The sequence below is a fragment of the Pagrus pagrus genome (genome assembly GCF_965226575.1).
Source record: "Pagrus pagrus genome assembly, chromosome: 20".
NCBI lineage: Eukaryota > Metazoa > Chordata > Actinopteri > Spariformes > Sparidae > Pagrus > Pagrus pagrus.
Genome location: NC_140207.1, coordinates 6198302 through 6217405, shown reverse-complemented (window position 1 = coordinate 6217405; position 19104 = coordinate 6198302). Strand labels below are relative to the sequence as shown.

Genomic DNA, 19104 nt, shown 5'->3' with positions numbered 1-19104 from the left:
AAGGATCAAGATAAGAGCCTATAACAAGAGCATATTTATTATGTAATACGATCAGAAATGCTTTTTCCGTGTTTTTCAGAGTTCATCTCTCCTGCATCCTCCCTCCGAAGTTACCTCTGGGACCGAATCTGAATTATGACACATCACACTGTCACATTATTTATGTCCCCAAAGGAAATTTCAGTTTGCGAGCTTATAGCGGAGCTGAATGATATCAGAGGTCAACAGCACATTACCTTCACCACTTAATGGGATTTGAATCAACTGCAGAATGAGACGAGTTACCAGGATCTTAATCACGTGTTTCGAGTGATTTCTATGATTTTCTTCGTTCTCTTGAAAGCAGCTAAAGCGAGACAATTAGGTTAAAATCAGGTAAAGGAGAGTAAATCAGCCATAAAGGAGTTTGCTGCTGCTAATCCTGAAAATCCTCAGTTTTGTCCACTTTCATCTGTAAAATTTGGGGCTTATAAAATCTTTTTAGGTCATTTTCGATAACAGTGCATGATGTGCAGAGTGGTCACACTGAAAAAGGATAGATTGGATACAACATTTTCACACTTTCACCTCCAGAGTCCAGACTCCAGAGAGAAAACAACCGATTTAAGAGCAACCACAACACCTGACTACACCTTACTGCATGTCCAGACTCCAGAGAGAAAACAACCGATTTAAGAGCAACCACAACACCTGACTACACCTTGCTGCATGTCCAGACTCCAGAGAGAAAATAACTCATTTAAGAGCAACTTCTTACTGCAACTCCAGACTCCAGAGAGAAAAAACCCTATTTAAAAGCAACACCACTGCTCAAGAGGGCAGTAAAAGTAACAGAGATGGATGATGAAGCTGTGAGTGAAGGAGAAGAGACGTCTGTGCTCGAGTCTATTTCAGGATTGATCAATTCTCACAAAATTTAGTCGATTTTCGTTTAAATTCCTACCTGATGAGAGATGAGCAACTGATGAAATGCGTAAGCTTAGGTCGCTTTGCACAAACATGCATGATCAGACTGAAAAGAAGACAGTTTGGATACAATACTTTCGCACTTTCAGCCACATTTAAAGTCAATATGGCAAGAAAAGAAGAAATTAATCGGTGGTAAATGATCAGTGATAAAAATAAGCAGAGAGATTAGATTTAAAGCTTGGGGTTAGGGTTACACATGCCAAATAAAATAAATAAAATCATCAGCTCACCTAAGCATGCGTTAACGAACCCGTACCAAACGCACCCAGCGCGCCCGATCAGCCACCGCCCCTGGGTGCTGGCCGCGAAGCTGAACGGGGTGCCCAGCACGCTGACCAGCAGGTCGCTCGCAGAGATGCTCACCAGCAGGAGGTTCATGGGCGTGCGCAGAGCCCGGTACCTGCAGAACAGCGCGAGCACCAGGAAGTTACTGAGGAACCCGAAGGTGCCGATGAAGCCGAGGCACACCGCCACCACCAGGTGCCCCCTCGGGCTCAGGGTCGGAGGAGGGAGAGAGCCGGGCACCTCTTCGTACGTCGCCGCCGTGCCTCCCTCGGGACAGTGCGCACAGCTCAGGCTCACGTTGCACACGATCATACCGGGCTGAGTCGCGAAGTTTGCACCGGCCCGAAGTTTGCACCGACCATCCGGTCTCGGTGCTTTTCATCCGGTGAGCCCATCTGGAGGAGCGAGGGGGGCACGGGGGAGCGCGCTGTGGCACCGTGAGCGCATTAGTGAAGAAGAAGAGGAAGAAGAAAGAAGAAGGTGCCTGAGATGGCTTTACAGTCCCAGAGAGCTGCTTGGAGAGTGAGTGAGGATTCAGGCAGCAGATGCCGGTGTCGTGTTAGATCCGCCCCCTCTCGCCGTGCGCTCCCGGTCCGGAGAGGTGCGCTCCTTTTCGGCTTAGCGCGAAGTGCGACTGAGCTTTTATCACCCACAGCGCCTTTTAACGCGCCGGGGGACAGAAACCCTCAACAAGAGGAGGTGTGTGAGTGTGTGTGAGCACGCATGTGTAACAACCTCAAACCACCATCAGACCAGCAAAGAAAGTATTGCATAACAAGAATGCCCGTGGCTGAAGTTAACATCACACCTCTATCTTCATGATTTACTTGTTTTGGTCGAGATAGAGTATTTTAACTGAGCTCAGAGGAACTGACTTAAAGGCTGTGACAGGTGCGTGTTGTAGCAACGACACCTTACTACACTTTACTGCCAGACTTCTAAGTCCAGACTCCAGAGAGAAAATGTCTAATTTAAGAGCAACAAGACCTCACTGCAAGTCCAGACTTCATAGAGAAAACAACTGATTTAAGAAGAACAACAGCTTAGTACACTTTGCTGCACGTCCAGACTCCAGAAAGAAAATATCTAATTTAAGAGCAACAACGCCTCACTGCAAGTCCAGACATCAATGAAAGTATTGCATAACAAATATCATATCACAACATCCATCATCGTGATTTACTTGCTTTGGTCGACATAAAGTATCTCAAATGATCTCAGAAGAACTGATTTAAAGGCTGTGACAGGTGCATGCGCCGCTCAAGACTCCTCTGCTCTACTAACCAGAGAAAAGCCTTCTGTACACACATTTAATTAAAACAAATCACTGATTACTTGTGTCAGCAGTAGAGAGAATCCATGATGTTCCTGACAACAGGAGTCAGTCCCCGTCCCTCAGGACACGACACACTGATGTGACGGCCTGAGGGGCTCGCTTAAAAATACTCCATGTAGCCCAATCATTACTTTTAGATGTGCCTGAGATAATGATTTATTGGCTGATCGGGTCACCATGGTGTCAGATCAGGAAATGTAATTAAGATATCTATCAATAGGACGAGGATCAGTGGTATCGGCTCGGCTGTCTTGTGTTTCGTCCTGGTCCTTCTTATTCCAGCAGCACTTGTTGCAGATCTTTGAGAGGAACACGCACATTTCATCCCAAAATGGAAGCTGTTGCATTTAGATCAGACGCTTCCTTTGCAGTTAAAGGTTGGAGAAGGTCAGTTCACGCAAGAATGACAATTCAGTCATCATCACAAAAAAACCAACAACATGCCGATGATGTTTTATGTTACATCTGGAAAACAAGATTTAGTACTTTGATGCCGTCACCATTGTACCTTTATCCAAAAATAGCAGCTTTTGCGATTTGGATATTGCACAACATTGCAGCTTTGTTAGCTTAAAGTAGCTCTGTGGAGCTTTTGTGTTGTGCTGAAAGATGGATCTCCATTTACGTTAGCGGACTCCGTTTCTAAGCTAATGATAGAGGAGCGGACGGATGAACAACCTTTAATTGTCATGTAAATCTTTCACAAAGAAATCCAAAGCATCCAGCAGCATTACGCATATTGTCCACAGGCTTGCAGGAAACCGGTCTCATTTTTTCACAATCCACTCACATATGGTAATTAAGAAAGTGATTCATTCATGTAAATAACTAGAAATTGTTACATAAAGCCCCTTCAGTATTGTAATTCATTGTGCAGTGCTGGACATATGGATAACAGGCTGCATTATTCACACAACCACAAGTAGCCACTCATCAGCATATGTCTTTGAATCGTATAAATAAAATGTCCTCTCTCTGGTGAGAGCAGTTAAAATAATAGACCTCGCACACTTATTATGCAGGTGATGCACATGTACGCACACACGTTGCTCCCGCTCGCTCTCATGATGCCGCGTCTTATCCTTTGATTTCAGGTGTAGCCTTGCCAACAGATGCACTCTTACACCTCCAGTGACGAATGGATGGATGAATTATTAATAAAACAAAATGAGCTAATTTAATGAAATTTGCTTCATAAAAAATTTAGCAGGTATAGGACACATTCCCTGCACCTTTGTCTCTCAAAGGACCGACGTCCCTGTCGTCAAATATATCATTTTAATCTCTTTTGCTTATCTTTATGCTCTGATGGTAGTTTTTGTTGTAACTTTTTGTTATTACAGGAACACTGTTGGTTAAGTCGTAGCACCGCAGCAATAAAAGTATGTTCCTAAAGTGATTTTCACACATTTAAGAGTTACGATTTCAAGTAGAAGATGCACGTTTAAAGCAAAGAAAAGACAAAACCTTTGTTGAAATTCAAAGAAAATCATTAAAGCTTCAACTTGAAGGTGAGAATCAAAGGAATCACAGTGACAAGCGGCCTCAGTTCACCTCCTAACGTGACGTCTTGGCTCCTTTCACAAGGTTAAATCCTGACAATTCGCAAATAAATTCAATCTCACTCTCTCCACCTGTTTGAGACTGAAATGTGGATTTATGGACACATTGTGCCGACTTTAGGAAAATATTATAACGTGAAAAAAGACGTGTTGCATGTGTGTGATGTGTGTGATTAAGGATAAGAGGAGTCAGTCTTAAATGAAATAAGTGATTTTATGTGCTTTCTGTAATTGATGAAGGCTGTTTGTTTCACGGCTGACTGGTTGACTGATTGACAGCCTGACTGAATGACTGGTTTAATGGTTGGTTGACTGATCGATTCTTCTGACCGACCCTAATTGATTGCCAGACTGGCTGATTGACCGGCTAACTCTGCCTTCAGTAGTGAGCTGACTCTGCAAAGCATAATCAAGTTATAAACATCATTGTTTTCAGCCCGGTCCATCAGAACACATCTGCTGCAGTGACGTCACATTAGTGTGTAAATAGTTACATGACCATAAAGATGAGATGTAAAAAAACAAAGCGGTAATTGAATCTCATTGAAATGTATTTGAACACTGTAATGAACAAGGTTTGAGAGAACAAGGCAAAAATGTAGAGTTTATTGTCTCAATCGTTAGTTTCAAGTCTTCTTCAATACAGCAGGATGTTCATTTTGTGAATTTTGGTCCTTTTTGGAGTAAATTAGACGATAAAGCAGGGTACGATTTGGGGTGTGGCTACCCTGTGATTGACAAGTCGCTACCAAGACGCGTCCTCGGGTTTCCAGTCAGGTCCAATCAGGATGTCCTCCCCACCTCCACCCTCTCGTCCTGACACTGTACGGTCACTTGTGGCTCAAGAAGATGGCGATGGCTGAAATTTGAGGCTTCAAAATGATGATCCATAAAACCAGCAGGTGACGTCAGCTTCATTCACAATCCTGTCAAAGGTTTTTACACTATTGCACGAAGATAGTCTACCGAAGAAGACTGACAAAAATAATGGTTTTAAATTCTTCCAAAAGTCAGCTTACGAGCAAAGTAATGCATTAAACTCATTTATTAGGCCTCAAGGATGTGTTGAGAAACCTTAAATAAAACTCCAGGTACCTTCAATTCATGGAGAGGAGTAATATCTTTGCTGGTATGTAACAATCAGTGTCTAATTATTAGCTTTAATGGTCCAGTTTCTTGATTACCTTTGAGTCTCATTCCCAACTCGTTAAATATTGACGCTGTGGGATTGTTGGTTGGGTCGGCCGCCACCCCAAAGCGTATTTGATAAGTTGGGATTGAGTCTCAAAAATCAACTTTTCCTACATACATGACCTTTAAATAACACAATTAAAAATAACTTTCCATCTCCGACTCCAGTTTTCTATGTCATAATACACAGTAAACATGTGTATATTATTTTATATCGAAAAAATAACATTACATCTGCTTGTTGGAAGAATTTAAGGCTTATTTTTTAACTTTTCTCAAGACAAAACACGTCAAAATCAACTTATCTTGGTTCGCTAATAGTAGAAATGTGCCTCTGCCATAATTCATAAAGCTGCCACAAAATACAGTAAAATGCCCGGACACATGGAGATGAGGGTAAAATGTGACCGCAGCCTCAGGAGGCTCGTCGCTGGCATCTCTAGGTCGAGTGGGGACATGAAGTGAAGTGAAATCCATTAAATCTGATCTCCTGAATCGATTATCAAACATTACCCTAACATTAAAGTAGTTTTGCCAGCTGAAGGTTGTGGAATTGATTCAAACGCCTGCAACTTTTTTTTTGACGAACCTTGCTGAGATTGCGGTGGATGCGTGCATGCGTGAACCATTTTCTGAGGTCGGACACATTCGTACACGCGGGTAATGTTTTTATTTAGTACGCCGTTTATCTACGAGTGTAGTCAGTTAGTCGTTCCGACTAATTCCAGCGGCCTTTTGCCAATAATGTTAATTAACAGAAGGCGCTGAATCATTAGATTGTACTGACTGCAGCTGCGAGACAGAGACTGGAAACAGGCAAAAGGGCAACATCAAGTGTTCATTGACTCGAGGTGAACGTGGCAACGCAGGAGTTCGGCCGCGGCACGATTCATCCAGACGCCCCGGTGTTAGTGTCTATTGTAAAAGCTCGTAATCTGATGTTTTTGCTCGTGTGCTAATTAATCTGAGAAGTGAAGACGGTCTTGTGCCTTAATGAGAGGGCTGCAGAGGCTATTTCAAGCTGTTTGCGGCCTCGTCTCTACGGCTACTGATGAGATATTTGCTCGAGAGGGCCGTGCCGAGCAGGTGGACAGCCGGGCGCAAGGAGATGTTGTTTCCAGAGAGGAATGTGTGAGCCGGGGTTGTCTTCATCGTAAAAGTTCATCAGCTTCAGCGTGAAAGAGCTGCTTTATTTCAGGGAGCTGACAATGATATGTTTTAAATAAGTCTGTGTGAGACAACAAAGACTCTCGTGGACTTGCAGTAGAATTAATTATTTTCAAATCAAAGCCTTGATATGCAGCTTTATCACATTAATAATATATAAGAAGGTTTATTTTGGGAGTGTAGGTGCATGTGGACAAATGGATTGTCTTTGATGTACACAATGTGTGTGGACATGGGAGACAGTGTGTTGGCTTGTAGTTACAGGATTTGGGATTCAGACACAAGAAATCTAAGCTCAACATGCCGCAGACGAGGCCCAATTAAAATCTAGGACTTTACGTTGTGCTGCAGATGTTGTAATTTTCACCATCTGCTCCTCCTGCCTCTGCCGCTGTACTCGTGTCTTCATGGATGCTGATCGCCTCGGCCTCGGGCAAGACGTCATCTTAAACTCATCAAGATGACTGACAAGTGTTGAGGCAGGAAGGCTGGATTAACAATGCTTCCCGCCCCGAGGCGATAAAGGTTGCTCTGATAAATTAGACGACGAAGGATGGAAAACATAAAACCTCTTTCTCCTCTTCTTCTTTCCCCCTCCGAGCTGCGTTCAGTAAAATTTTGGCTGTCATGTAACGTCAGAAGGAATCGCATCGTTAGTTGATGTCTTGCTCGAGTCTTTGCTTTAATTACCTGGACTGACTGAGCTGTTGTAAAGAGTCGGCTTTAGCTTTTCCAGGTGGAGATGGTGCAAAGACAGCTGGACCGTTTTTCCGTTTTCCTTCGACGCAAATAACAACGACACAGGAGGGAACGAGAATGTATTCAGTCAGTAAGTCTATAATTGAAATTGATCAGCAGCTAACCTTCCTTTTCCCAGGAGGTTTTCGTGCCCGGTGGCAGACAGAATTGTAAAGTGACGGCGAGGTTTACAGGGAGCCGATGTAAACGCTCAGGGTTTCATTATTCTGTATCCGTTACACTGTGCAATCTACAATCACTTCAAATTGACAAGCTGGAGTGGGAAACTTTAAATAAAACTATCTTTGAGACTTTCATACAAACAGAAGTGATCGAATGTGCATTAAAGAGTCTTCCCCAAGCCCCCAGGAAGCCGAACCGTGTAAACATTTTTACATTTTTTTTTACCTCCGTGTCTGTTTGTTGCTTGGTTGGTTTGTCAGCAGGATTACAAAAAATCTACTCGGCGGATTTCCATGAAACTTGGATGGAGGATGTGTCTCGGCCCAGAATAGACCCCATTAACTTTTGGCGCGGTTCCGGTTAAAGGCACAGATCCAGGAACACTGCAAGGTTTGGGCGTTTTTCCTCATTTTTGTTAATTTCTCAGGGAATAATGCACAGATCTAGATGGAGACAATCAGCCATATTTAGAAGACTGGTATCGATGAGTGCAAAAGTGAACTTTAGTTATTTTTTGCAGTTATGAGAAGAATTGGTTAGTGTCAAGTGCTCATTAAAAAAATAAAAGAAATATGTATTTTAATGCCAATTTAATGTCTCCAGACTTTTTCTACTGTAGACGGCATCAACCTCCACCCGTCTGGAAAAATCTTAAAAATCAAACACGCCTCACTGATTTGGGCCAGAGCGTGCTGTGTTCTGACATCCTTGATTCAGATCGATACGGTGGTGTGTTCACATGCACTTAAGTGGGTTGGTCATTCTCTGCTTTCTGCAATAACCTGATTTATGAAACCTAATTTAAACGACAAGCCTCAACGGTAAGGTGCGTGTGAGAGAAATCCAATCGCTGACCAGCTGTATGAAATGACATGTTGTTAAATTAGTTTATTGTTGTGCATGTAAAAACACATCGCTGCCCTCCCTATAACCTGGTCTCTTGTGAGCTTCAAGGACTTCTGTAACGTGTCATTTCTTTTCTTTCCCCTTCAATTTAGTTACTCTTCAGACTCTGCAACTCTACTGTTGCTAAAGCAATCAGCGACCCGGTGTTCTGTACATGTTCTTTCCTACTAAGGTGGAAAATAGGATTTTTTTCTTTTCACCCTAATTGCCCACTCAATCACTCAATTTAAAGTCCAAGAGGATTCAGTATTTTCTCGACTTTTGTGCAAGGAAATACAAACTGTAATGATGCTATTATTTTTGCAATTTCCCCCCTCCTATATGTTTAAAGAAAGAGGACATAGTTTTTGGACACAGTTGTGTGTAAGCTCCAGGCCTGTAGGTGGGTGTTCTCATGGCAGCGGCTGACTAACATCTGAGGGCCGGCGATGCTACAAGATGAGCTGTCAGTGCGATGGCGCGCTCATGACATGAGCATGTCAGCAGCAGCATGTCGTATCCCCTTGTGTTGCCTCCGGACGTTTGATACAAGACATCTTCCCCCTTCTGTTCGAACAAGCTTACACAGCGTTGGTTATGTATCGTCATTAGACATGCTAACGAAAACACTGACTTATCATGACGCAGATACATTTACTGCTTTAAACTTAAACTCCTCTACAGTTCAGTTTTTTTATTATCTGACAGCTTCAGTTACAAGTTATAAGCTCTTTTTTTATTTTTCATACTAAACATACAAGAAGAGCTGAATTGAAGACAGTTAAACAACAAATCAGTTGACAGAAAATGTATTATTTTAATTATCATTTGAGTCGTTTTTTATGCAACATTTCTCGGTATATTTGCTGCTTGACCTTTTAATTATTATAATAATCTTAATATATTTTTTATAGCACTGTTGCTTGGACCAAACAAACATCGTGAAGGTCGGCTCTGGGTTATTGTGACAGCATTTCTAACCAATTTCTGAATTTTTTCAAGTCAATCAATTTGTCAAAGAGTATAATCACCAATGTTTACCTCAACTACAATAGTAAAATCCTGCTTACGGTTGTTATTGATAACATTCACGTTACAACGCCACTGTTGTTCAACTCCTCCGCCCCCTGAAGTGGTTGCCAGTTTGTTACACTACTTAAAGTTGCTAACGCTAGCTAGCTTACGTTAATGATGCTGACACTAGCTGACGCTAATATGGCTAACTCTGGGGCAGTACCTTTTTTTCCACAAACGTGCAACCACCAAGACTCTTGATCGCTGAACGAACCTGGATAGGTTTGGTAAAATTTGCGTCTAATCGCTCCAGTCAGCGCGAAGTGTTATTGTTACGGATATTCAACATGAACAACAATGGAGGAGAGGATAATAAGCACTAATCATGGCCGTTGGCACGACAACACATCCACTCATCGCGACACAGGACAGAAGCTGCTGTGGAGGGAAGTGAATGAGAAGGTAAGGCTACCTGGCAAGTTTTGGAAATATATCGATCCGAACTCTATTAAGGGAACAAGCATTTTAAAAGAAGTTTACTTGTCTTGTGGCTGACCGACCTGACACAGCATGAATTCAGGCTTCTTACAAGGCGGCATTACGTTGTTATTTCAGCGTCCTTTTGATCCATTTATTGCAGTCAGATCACAGAGAAATCTCTTCGTTTGGGTTTATACTGATGTGTTGAGACAGAATAATTCAGTCTACGTCTACTTGCCGGTCACAGTTACTATTTATTGATTTTAAAACACCAATTAAGAAACTGCAACTCGCCCGAGACAGATGGACAGGCTGAAAACTGGGCAGCGGTCAGCCTCAGCTTCGGTGAAATTCACCGAGCTGGATGCCACGTGTTCACGGGTATTTTTATTTGCATTACTCACGGGAGTAGACACAAATAAGAATAACGAGCAGTACCTTAGTATTTGAGCTATATGCTGATGACTAGTTATAATTTCTCTCTAAAGAAGAATTCTACATGTCTTGGTTTTATTAAACCGTTTCCAGATTAAAATAAAAATATCCTTCCCTCTTTGTCTTTCCTGAACATTTCGCCCAACAACGCTGGACTGTAGCTACGTCTCCTCTCCGTCTGTAATCACATGCCAGCACTTTCCAGAGGTCAAAGTGTCATCCGGTGGATTGGAGATTGGAGACTGAACTCTGTGTGTGTGTGTCTGTGTGGTGTTGCTCAATGTGGGTAATGGTGTGGATAAATTGATACTGATGCTTTTCCCAACTCAGCCACTCACTCACGGCCAAACGAGTCCCCTGGCAGAGCGAAAGACCGAACCTGAGAAGGACAGAAAGAAAGAAAGAAAGAAAGAAAGAGCACAAATAAACACAACTGCCTTTCATCTCACTCTGTCAATTTCACTGGTCTTCTTCAATGAGGATGAATACAAAAAAAAAAACCTTTTGATTGAAGAATAATTAGTTCACCCTCCGCCTGCTCTTTTTCCCTCACTGCCCTTCGTTTACTTTCCTGTTCAATTACCAATTTATCGGCCGGCAGCAGGAGAATCATCCAAATGGAAAACCAAAAAAGCATTTGACTTTGATCTCTTTGATGGAAATTGTCTTTGGTCGTTCTCAGTTTGATGCTGGGTGGGTTTGATAAGGTTGGTGGTTGAATCCATACCTTAAGAAAAAGTGCCTTGCATATATTTTGATTATTGGATTTTCCATTAGGGAGCTAAATGTCATGTCTATTCATATGGAAATAAACATGACACTCAAAGGGCCGTGCTTTGCTTACATCTGGTAGCTGGATTGGTCCAGTATCTCTAAAAATAGCTTATCGTGTAGACCGGAGCACCGTGACGTCGCACTGGAAACATCAGTCACATCTGCCAGGAGAAACGGGAAATCAATAAACTTGTTATTTCTGTTGTCGTTCTCAGCCTTAACTGCCAACGTTATAATTTAAGGTCTCCAACCTAACGTCAGTGAAAGTATTGTTATTAATGAGTAGGGGTTGGTTACTGGACTTGGTACTTTTGAGGGTACTGACTGAAATTTGGCACCTGAAAGCGCATCTTTACAGTAACTTTATACAGAGAAGGACAAAGAGAGATCTCTCAAAATTCAGCCAAAATGTTTTTTATGTCTGAAACCTTGGTATGAAACTAATAGTACATGAACTGCTTACTGCCTACAAGGAAATATTACAGTATGCATACTTTGATTCCCGAAACGATTTTATATAACAAGTGCTTAGCCTGCTAGCTCAATGCTAACACATAATAGGTAGGCCCATTAACGTGCTAACGGAGGTTAGCATCATAAAAGTATATTTACAAACGATATGTTTGAATTCACATACATAATGTAAACCAACAATCAATTTTATATGTGAAGAATGCTAATTTAAAGGCTTTTTTTCACTATTAAGATCTAAAATCATATTTTATTTATTATTTTGCAGCAGTTTGCTTCAGAAAGTATTTTATCAACCAGATTTAGCAGGATGCTACTGAAATAAAACTTAGAAAGAGTGTCTGATGTGATGTGCTCATGATATATTGTCTCTAGCAGTGAAAGATTTTACTGGGTCAAACTGAAATAAAATTTTTTGTGATTAGAGATCAGAGAGTAAGGTGCTGAAAAAAGGTACCATTGGGTTCTGGTATCTGAACTGGTATCACTTAAAATGTGAATGGTACCCAGACGCATGAACCTAAAGCATCAATCTTGTACTGTAGATGAATTACATGTATACAACTCCAGTCAAACATGTAGTTCATATAGTTTAAGGGTCAACAATAGAGAGTGAGTTGTTTCCAAAAGCATCATAATCTATAAATAACTTGGGCAACGAATGATCAAATATCAACAGAAACACAGCCCCTGCCTGTGGTGCCGTCAGATTTGATGAGCAGGTGTTTCTCGTCTTGGAAAAGTTGCAACCGAGTATGATGCATAAAAGTCAGGGCTGCTGGGTCTGATGGCTTCATGTGAGCACGACAGTATCTTTCCTCTGCTCATTATCTCTACGCTCACTTCTGCAAGGTGCGACGTGAAGGATACGAAACTTCACACCACTTCAGCTTGTCTTTGCAGAATCTGCAGGCCCTTCATCTCACAGCCAATTAAATTTTAGTAGGGGCTAACATCAGGGTCAGAAACTAATAAGAGCTCGGGGCTTTTCTTTTGCCTCAGGCCCTGAAATTAATAATGAGCTGGGGGAATACCTTTGACTCCCTTCTTTTTCCCCAGTGCACCGTTCAGTTTTGTCATTTAGTCATTCATGAATGTGACTTCTGTTTCCCTGAGGGCCATCGAAGGTGACTCATGAGGAGTTTATGACAGGGTCAGTCTTTCCCCAATCACTATGAGAGATATTAATCTATTTTTGATCAGAAAACAGATGCTGGTACATCGCGCCACAACGGTATCACAAAATGCACCAAACCATGCTCTGTGTTTATTTTTCGTGCATCACCAAGGACAACTGCTGTGAATTAAACCCAGGCCTCTTTTGTGGTGGGCAAGTGATTTTCGTGCGAGGTCCGTGGCCTCTAGCTGCAGGTTCGCCTTTCGGCCCTGATCCTTTCTGTGGAGGGTTTGTGAGAGGAAGTGTTGTTTCTTCCAAAGACATGCAAATATGGTTAAGTGATAAATGCTCACATTGTCTCGTATTGTATGGTCGCCCTTGTACATCCTCAGTCATCATGTGGCCTTGCCGAAGAAGCAGGAGTTATAGATCCATGTTTTCAAGGTTAAGAGTCCAGCGATCAACAGCTGGATATCCAACAATATCAACAGTATCTCTTCTTGACAAGTGCTCCCTATTCCCTATTGTCCATCAAGGAACAACCTTGTACTAAGTCCCTGCATGCGTCATAAAACGCACATCTTTACAAAAGTACACAACATCTTGACTCTGGATGCAGAGCAGCTGCAAACCTTTTCATTTCAGTTAATTGTTCCAGTAATCCATAGTGGACTCTGTGTTGACGTCATTGATGCTTGGTGCCTTGAAGGCAGTCAAAGTTGATGCAAAGTTTTTACCTAAGGTTGAACTTTTAATGTGAAGATCTCGATTTGATTTTACCTAATTAAACATTAAGGCCGGGTCGGTGCATGGAGGGGTTCGTCTGAATTTTCAGGTGGCTTATATCTCGTTTGTTTGTGGTAAATGTGAATAACTGGAAGAACTGGACCTTCAAATCTTTCAGGCCCGAGACTGTATTAAATATGTCGTTTTAAAAAAAGAAACTGATGATTAAAAAGCACAAAATGTATCCGTACACAGGAAAAGTAAGTTTCTTACACCCAAATCTCATAGGGGAGGACCCCAAGACCCCTCGGGACCCCTCTAGCAAAGTGTCCCAAAGTACTTTTCCACACTGAAGTTGCAAACCTGTGTTTCTTTTTTGCAATACTGCTCACGGCGAGTTTCAATAATAGCTGATAACCAAACCCAGTGAAATCCAAAAACCAAAAATGAGGCAGCAGCACAAGGCAGACAAAGGCGAAATATCAAAACCAGGAAAATCCAAGAGACAAAAGCAAAACAAAGTACAAACCAGGAAAACATGAGGACACAAAAGCCAGGAAAACACAACAGGAGAGAGGACGCAGAGACAAAGACAGCAGGGAGCACACAGACTACATACACAAAGGCTGATTAACTAATAGTGACACAGGTGAACACGTCGGGAAATCACACAGAGGAAGGAAATTAAAAGCAAAACATGACACACGAGGGCAGAACTTCAAAATATAACAGGAAATAACAAAAACCTCAGGCCTAATCTACAGAAACCATTCTGATTTGACACAATTTGTTTCATTGTGGTCAAACACACCTGGAGATAAGTGGCTGCGCTGTGTGATTTCAGCCTGTAAAACATTGAAAAGTTTGTGAAAATGCAAACAATTTAGTTTCATATATTCTCCCCGTATATTTCTGCGCATGAATTATTAATCCAGGAGCCTTAATTGCTACTTCATGCATACAAACTACTAATTTGAAAGCACAAATAACCTCCTAGAGCACATTACAGTCGAGGCATCCTGTGCCACCTTCGATTTAACGCACGCTGTGTTGATTTAAATCATGTTTTGTAGCAGCTTTACACTGATTTATTTCACCCATTTCTTTCGCCTTTACTTTTGTGTTCAATCAGGTGAGTTCATGTTTTCAATATTCCTCCTGTGATACATTTAATGAATGCCCTGTGGACTTTATCGTCCTGGCAACGAGTGACAGCAGACACCCAGAGGCCTGTCCGTGTGTTTGAGCTGTACGCGAATGATCAAGAATGAGATGAGAATCCTCATGTGAATAAAGCAAACAAAGAGGAGCATCCGGTAACGGGATAACAGCGGACAAAGCCTGGGACCTCCCTGAGGATGTGCAGCAGGAAGACAATGTCACTCTCCTCTTCCTCCTGAAGGAAGGAACAGAGCCTGGCACACAGCATTAGCCAGCTGCTCGCTCTGCCAATCAATAGCGCCAGGCCAGAAGTTTTTGCTCTTAACTCAACCGCTGCACTCTGAGTTTATTGCATCAGGGAGCGGTGTCCAGAGACGATAAGTGAGAGGTCGTGGGTTTGACCCCTGCAACACCTAAAGGGGTTTCCATAAATAGTTGTGTCCCTGCTGGTTTGCTTCACCTTGAGTGACCGCAGGAGGAAACGAGAGTGGGAAATCTGCAACGTCCGCCAGAAATAATGATAATTAGTTCTTGAACAGCTGGCCTTGCACACATACTAAAATTTCACACTGTTTATATGTGGCGGACCCTTCCACCTTTCTAGCTTCAAACAGCGTTCTGGGGACCTTATTTCCCTCTGAGAACAGCCCCTTTAATATTGTGCAGCTTCCCCTTGTGCAGCCAGAACAGCTCTGACCTGTCAGGGCACGGTCATAAGACCTCTGCAGGTGTCCTGTGGTGTCTGGCACCGGGACGTTTGTTGTGGATCCTGTGGGTCCAGTACGTTGGGGTGTGGGGCCGCCATGGATTGGACTTGTTCCGGCACGTCCCACAGATGCTCGATCTGACTGGGATCTGGGGAATTTGGAGGCCCGGTCGACACCTTGGGCTCTTTGTTGTGTTCCTCGGCAGTTTTTGCGGTGCGTCGGGGTGCACTGTCCTGCGGTGTTCGGGTGCCAGTACCAAAGGATTCTCAGCAGAACATTGCATTGTAAGGAGAGGATCAGTGTTATCCACATCACCTGTCAGTGGCTTTAATGTTGTGGCTGATTGGTGTAAATTAATGACTGACAGGCAGCAGCTGGGCAGGCGGGTAGTGTGTCAGGAGGAACTCAGCAGTGGCAGCTAGAGGACAGTTGAGGAATAACAGGTCTGGGACAAGAAGAGGATATTTATTTATATCTCAATTCGCATTTAATTTTATATCATCAACAGCATTAGTTTGAACCCCCGTACACTTGAACTACCTGAGTCTGCACATACTGAAGTACCACAGTAAGTACTTCTGGTGGCTAGACTATCACTACATTGCTGTGTGTGTTTGTTATCCTTATATTCTTGTTAACCTTTTCTTTTTTATACTCTTGTGTTTGCATTTGTGTTTTGTATGTGTCGTATAAGGATGTCAAAATATCCCTCTGGATCAATACAGCATCTATCTGTCTGTCCGTCTTTATGTATGTATACATACTAACAGTCCAAACTTCTTCGTCCGTCCCTGATTTTAACATTTAATTCCCTCAAGCGAAGTCTCCATGGATCCACTGCAGGAGGTGGTTGTTTAGCAGTCTTCTCGAGGAAAACAACTGCACGTTAGCCGTCAGATAGCTCACAGAAATAAGCGGTGAAATACTGGAGGTCAACAACAGAAATCACCTCAAGAGGAGAAAAATAAACATATACATTTAATATAAAGTTAGGCAGCCTGACTGGTGAAGTCATGTCGTTTTACCCCATGAGGGTTGAAGTGTCACCTCGATACTAATGCATACACACCTATGCTACGCTGGTCCATACCACAGTGTGCGTCTGTGCGTGTTTGAATGAGTACACTGCCGAGCACCTTTGTGTGCTTGTGTTTTGTTCTGCGAGAACCCTTTTACTTTTCTCCGTGACCCTCCTGCCTCTCCTCCGTCCTTTGCTCCTCTTACCTCTCCTGAGGGAGAACACATTTTCCTCTCGGTTTGACACAATCAATTTCGACCCAGTTCAAGAATGAGTCATTTTTCTCCCCGTCCCTGTTCGCCTCTCCTCTCTCTTTCTTTCTTTCTGTAAATCTATCTAAAATGGATGGAATCTCTGTCTGCCCTTCGATTTTCTCGAAGAAAGCGTTCATCCAATCGACTTCACACTTGTGTCGCTCAGGTGTCAGGTGCATTGTTGAGGACCCGAGGAAGAGCAGAGTCGAGTGTGAGTTAGTTTGGATGAGCGAAAGGGAAACATTGCCCTGGATTTATGAGTTTAAACAACAGAAACTGACTTTATTATACCCAGAGCCACGTGTGGAGAAGGGTAAGCTGGTTATATCTAACGAGACATCGGATAATTTGAGTTTACTTTCTGACAGCCCAAATTTCTACAGCGCTTTTCCAGTCTGCCGACTGCTCAGAGCGCTTTACAACACTTGTCACATTCACCCATTCATACACTGATGGCAGAGGTGCCAGCTGCTCATCAGGAGCAATTTGGGGTTCAGTATCTCGCTCAAGGACACTTCGACATGCAGCTGCGGGATCCAGGGATTCAAACCAGTGACCTTCCGATTACTAGGCGACCCGCTCCACCTCCCGAGCTGCAGCCGCCTCAGCTGATTGATTAATATCAGCCTTTCCTTTGTAACAATCCAAAATCAAATTTTTATAAGACATTTTTAATTCCTAAAAGGATTTTACATTCTGCTTTTCGTGCGTGCGGTGTGTCCTCGGCCTACATTCAATCTATCAAATGTCACTACAAAGATGCAGTAATAACTATAATCATTCTCGTTAATACAGGTTTCGTTTTGGGCACTTTTGAAAGGTTACAGTCGGATTTTTTCCCCACAGTCAGAAGCTCTGTAAGTGCTTACATAATTGATCTATTCAGTCCGCTCGCCGGAAATTTTGAATGCATAAATAAGCCTGCAGATGACCTGTAGCTGCCCCTCTTAGCTGGAAAACACAATGGGTCCACATCATGTGTACAGAGGCTGGCGTCTAAGTGGCTCAGGAGAGAGAGGAACGAAGAGAGGCTGGGTCTCCTGTCTCTCCGGCTGCTCGTTGGCTGTTTCAGGCCACAGGCCGGGCATAGAAGCTCCTAACTGGTCAAATGGGGCATCAATCAGTAGGTCAGAGTCCGGCAGCCATCTTTGGTAACCTGTAATTGCATTTTAATGGCTTTTGGTTTAAAATAGTGGCGTTGTTGACAAATAAAAGCATTCAAAAGCATCCCTGATCGCAGATTGTCACTATTTTGTCACCATTTATGCATGAAATACTGTGTTTTGGACTAATTATGTCACTGAAATGGATCTATTGCCCTGTTGGAAATTAGAGAAGACTGCTTTTGTTGGAGATTGATTCATTAGTGAAATACCCAGACGCATCAACAGTGAGTCACCAAAGCCTTGTAGGTCTCGATTCTCAGCTAGTTCTTTCGTTTATCTTGAAATTGTTTGCATGAACCGAATCGCAGGAATCAATCAAGAGACCATTGTTGAAGCATGTTTTGGCAGGTAAGCCACATGATGACATGATTGGGTTACAACACAACCACTAGGAACATAATAAGTATAGAGAAAGTTGTTTAAAATGTTTCTGTGAAGAGGATTGTGTTTTTCTTCATTTTGAAAACTTACCACTGACTCAAAATGGACACCTGCTCACCTCGTAGGAGCAAACAAAGCCACCGTACAGGCCTGATGAGCGTATCCGACGTATCAGGACTAAGTACGACGTGCTCTCTGGTCTGCGTCTCTTTGTGAAGGTTACAGCGATCCTAAAAACGTTCTACCACTCTGCTTCTAATTGAACTTGTGAGTCAGTGTGTTCTTTGTGTTTGGCTCAAGCATTTTTGCAAAAGACGTTGACCCTTTTCAAGTACACTCATTAGTGCCCTCGTCAGGCATGGTTGCCAGACTGTGTTTGGTCAGCCTTGGCAGGAGCACAAGCAGACTTGGAAGTCCTGTTTGTCTCTAGTGTTGTCTGCCCTCTAAGTCACAGTTCATAAAAAACAAACAGCCCCAAAAACAATTAGAGGATGACCTGTTTTTGGGTCCACATCTTCCTCACTGAAGCTTGCGAAGGCAGGCTAATGAGCGATCGGCCTCAGTTTGTTTGTAATTGACTGGACTGGATCCAGGAGTGAGCAGACGTCACACAGGGAGCCGGATGTCAGCTCAAACTCTCGCATGGGAACAGATGAACAGGAGATTAGAAACTAAACAATACACGTTGCTAATTAAGTTATAGTTGATTGATCCCCTTAGGAACATAACACATATCCTAACTATCTATTTTTATGTGTGAACAGCCAAAGAAAACACAGAAAGACACAGAAATTGACTTTCTGCAAAGAAAAGGACTCGATACTGTCGAGTCTGGGCCCATTTCCTGTCTTCTTCTATCAATAAAGGCAAAAAAAAAGGCCAAGATGACAGATCAGTCTATCACACACAAGACTGACACAAACACACAAGATGATCTAGCAGTGTAATTGAGGTTAGAGACTAAAGTTTCCCCCTAAATAAAACTTCTGAATTTGTGTATTCAGCACAATGCGCTTTGGTTTCCAGTAGTTTCACCTCTAAGATCAACACCAGCAACAACAACACTGTCCGTGGTTAATAGCAC

At 42.7% G+C, this 19104-nt stretch overlaps 2 protein-coding genes across 2 annotated transcripts in view; both read right to left on the bottom strand.

Moving 5' to 3' along the window:
* The window catches only part of tmtopsb (teleost multiple tissue opsin b), a 33673-nt gene extending 31821 nt beyond the window's left edge, over positions 1–1852 (bottom strand). Inside the window, exon 1 of the mRNA XM_084340233.1 lies at positions 1200–1852. Coding sequence (XP_084196359.1) covers positions 1200–1566 — 367 coding nt within the window. The 5' untranslated portion in view covers positions 1567–1852. The remainder of the gene's footprint in view (positions 1–1199) is intronic.
* Positions 1–19104, bottom strand: part of thnsl1 (threonine synthase like 1) — a gene marked incomplete at its 5' end in the record, with an annotated part of 333814 nt that overhangs the window by 189287 nt on the left and 125423 nt on the right. The gene's annotated exons all lie outside the window — the stretch shown is intronic.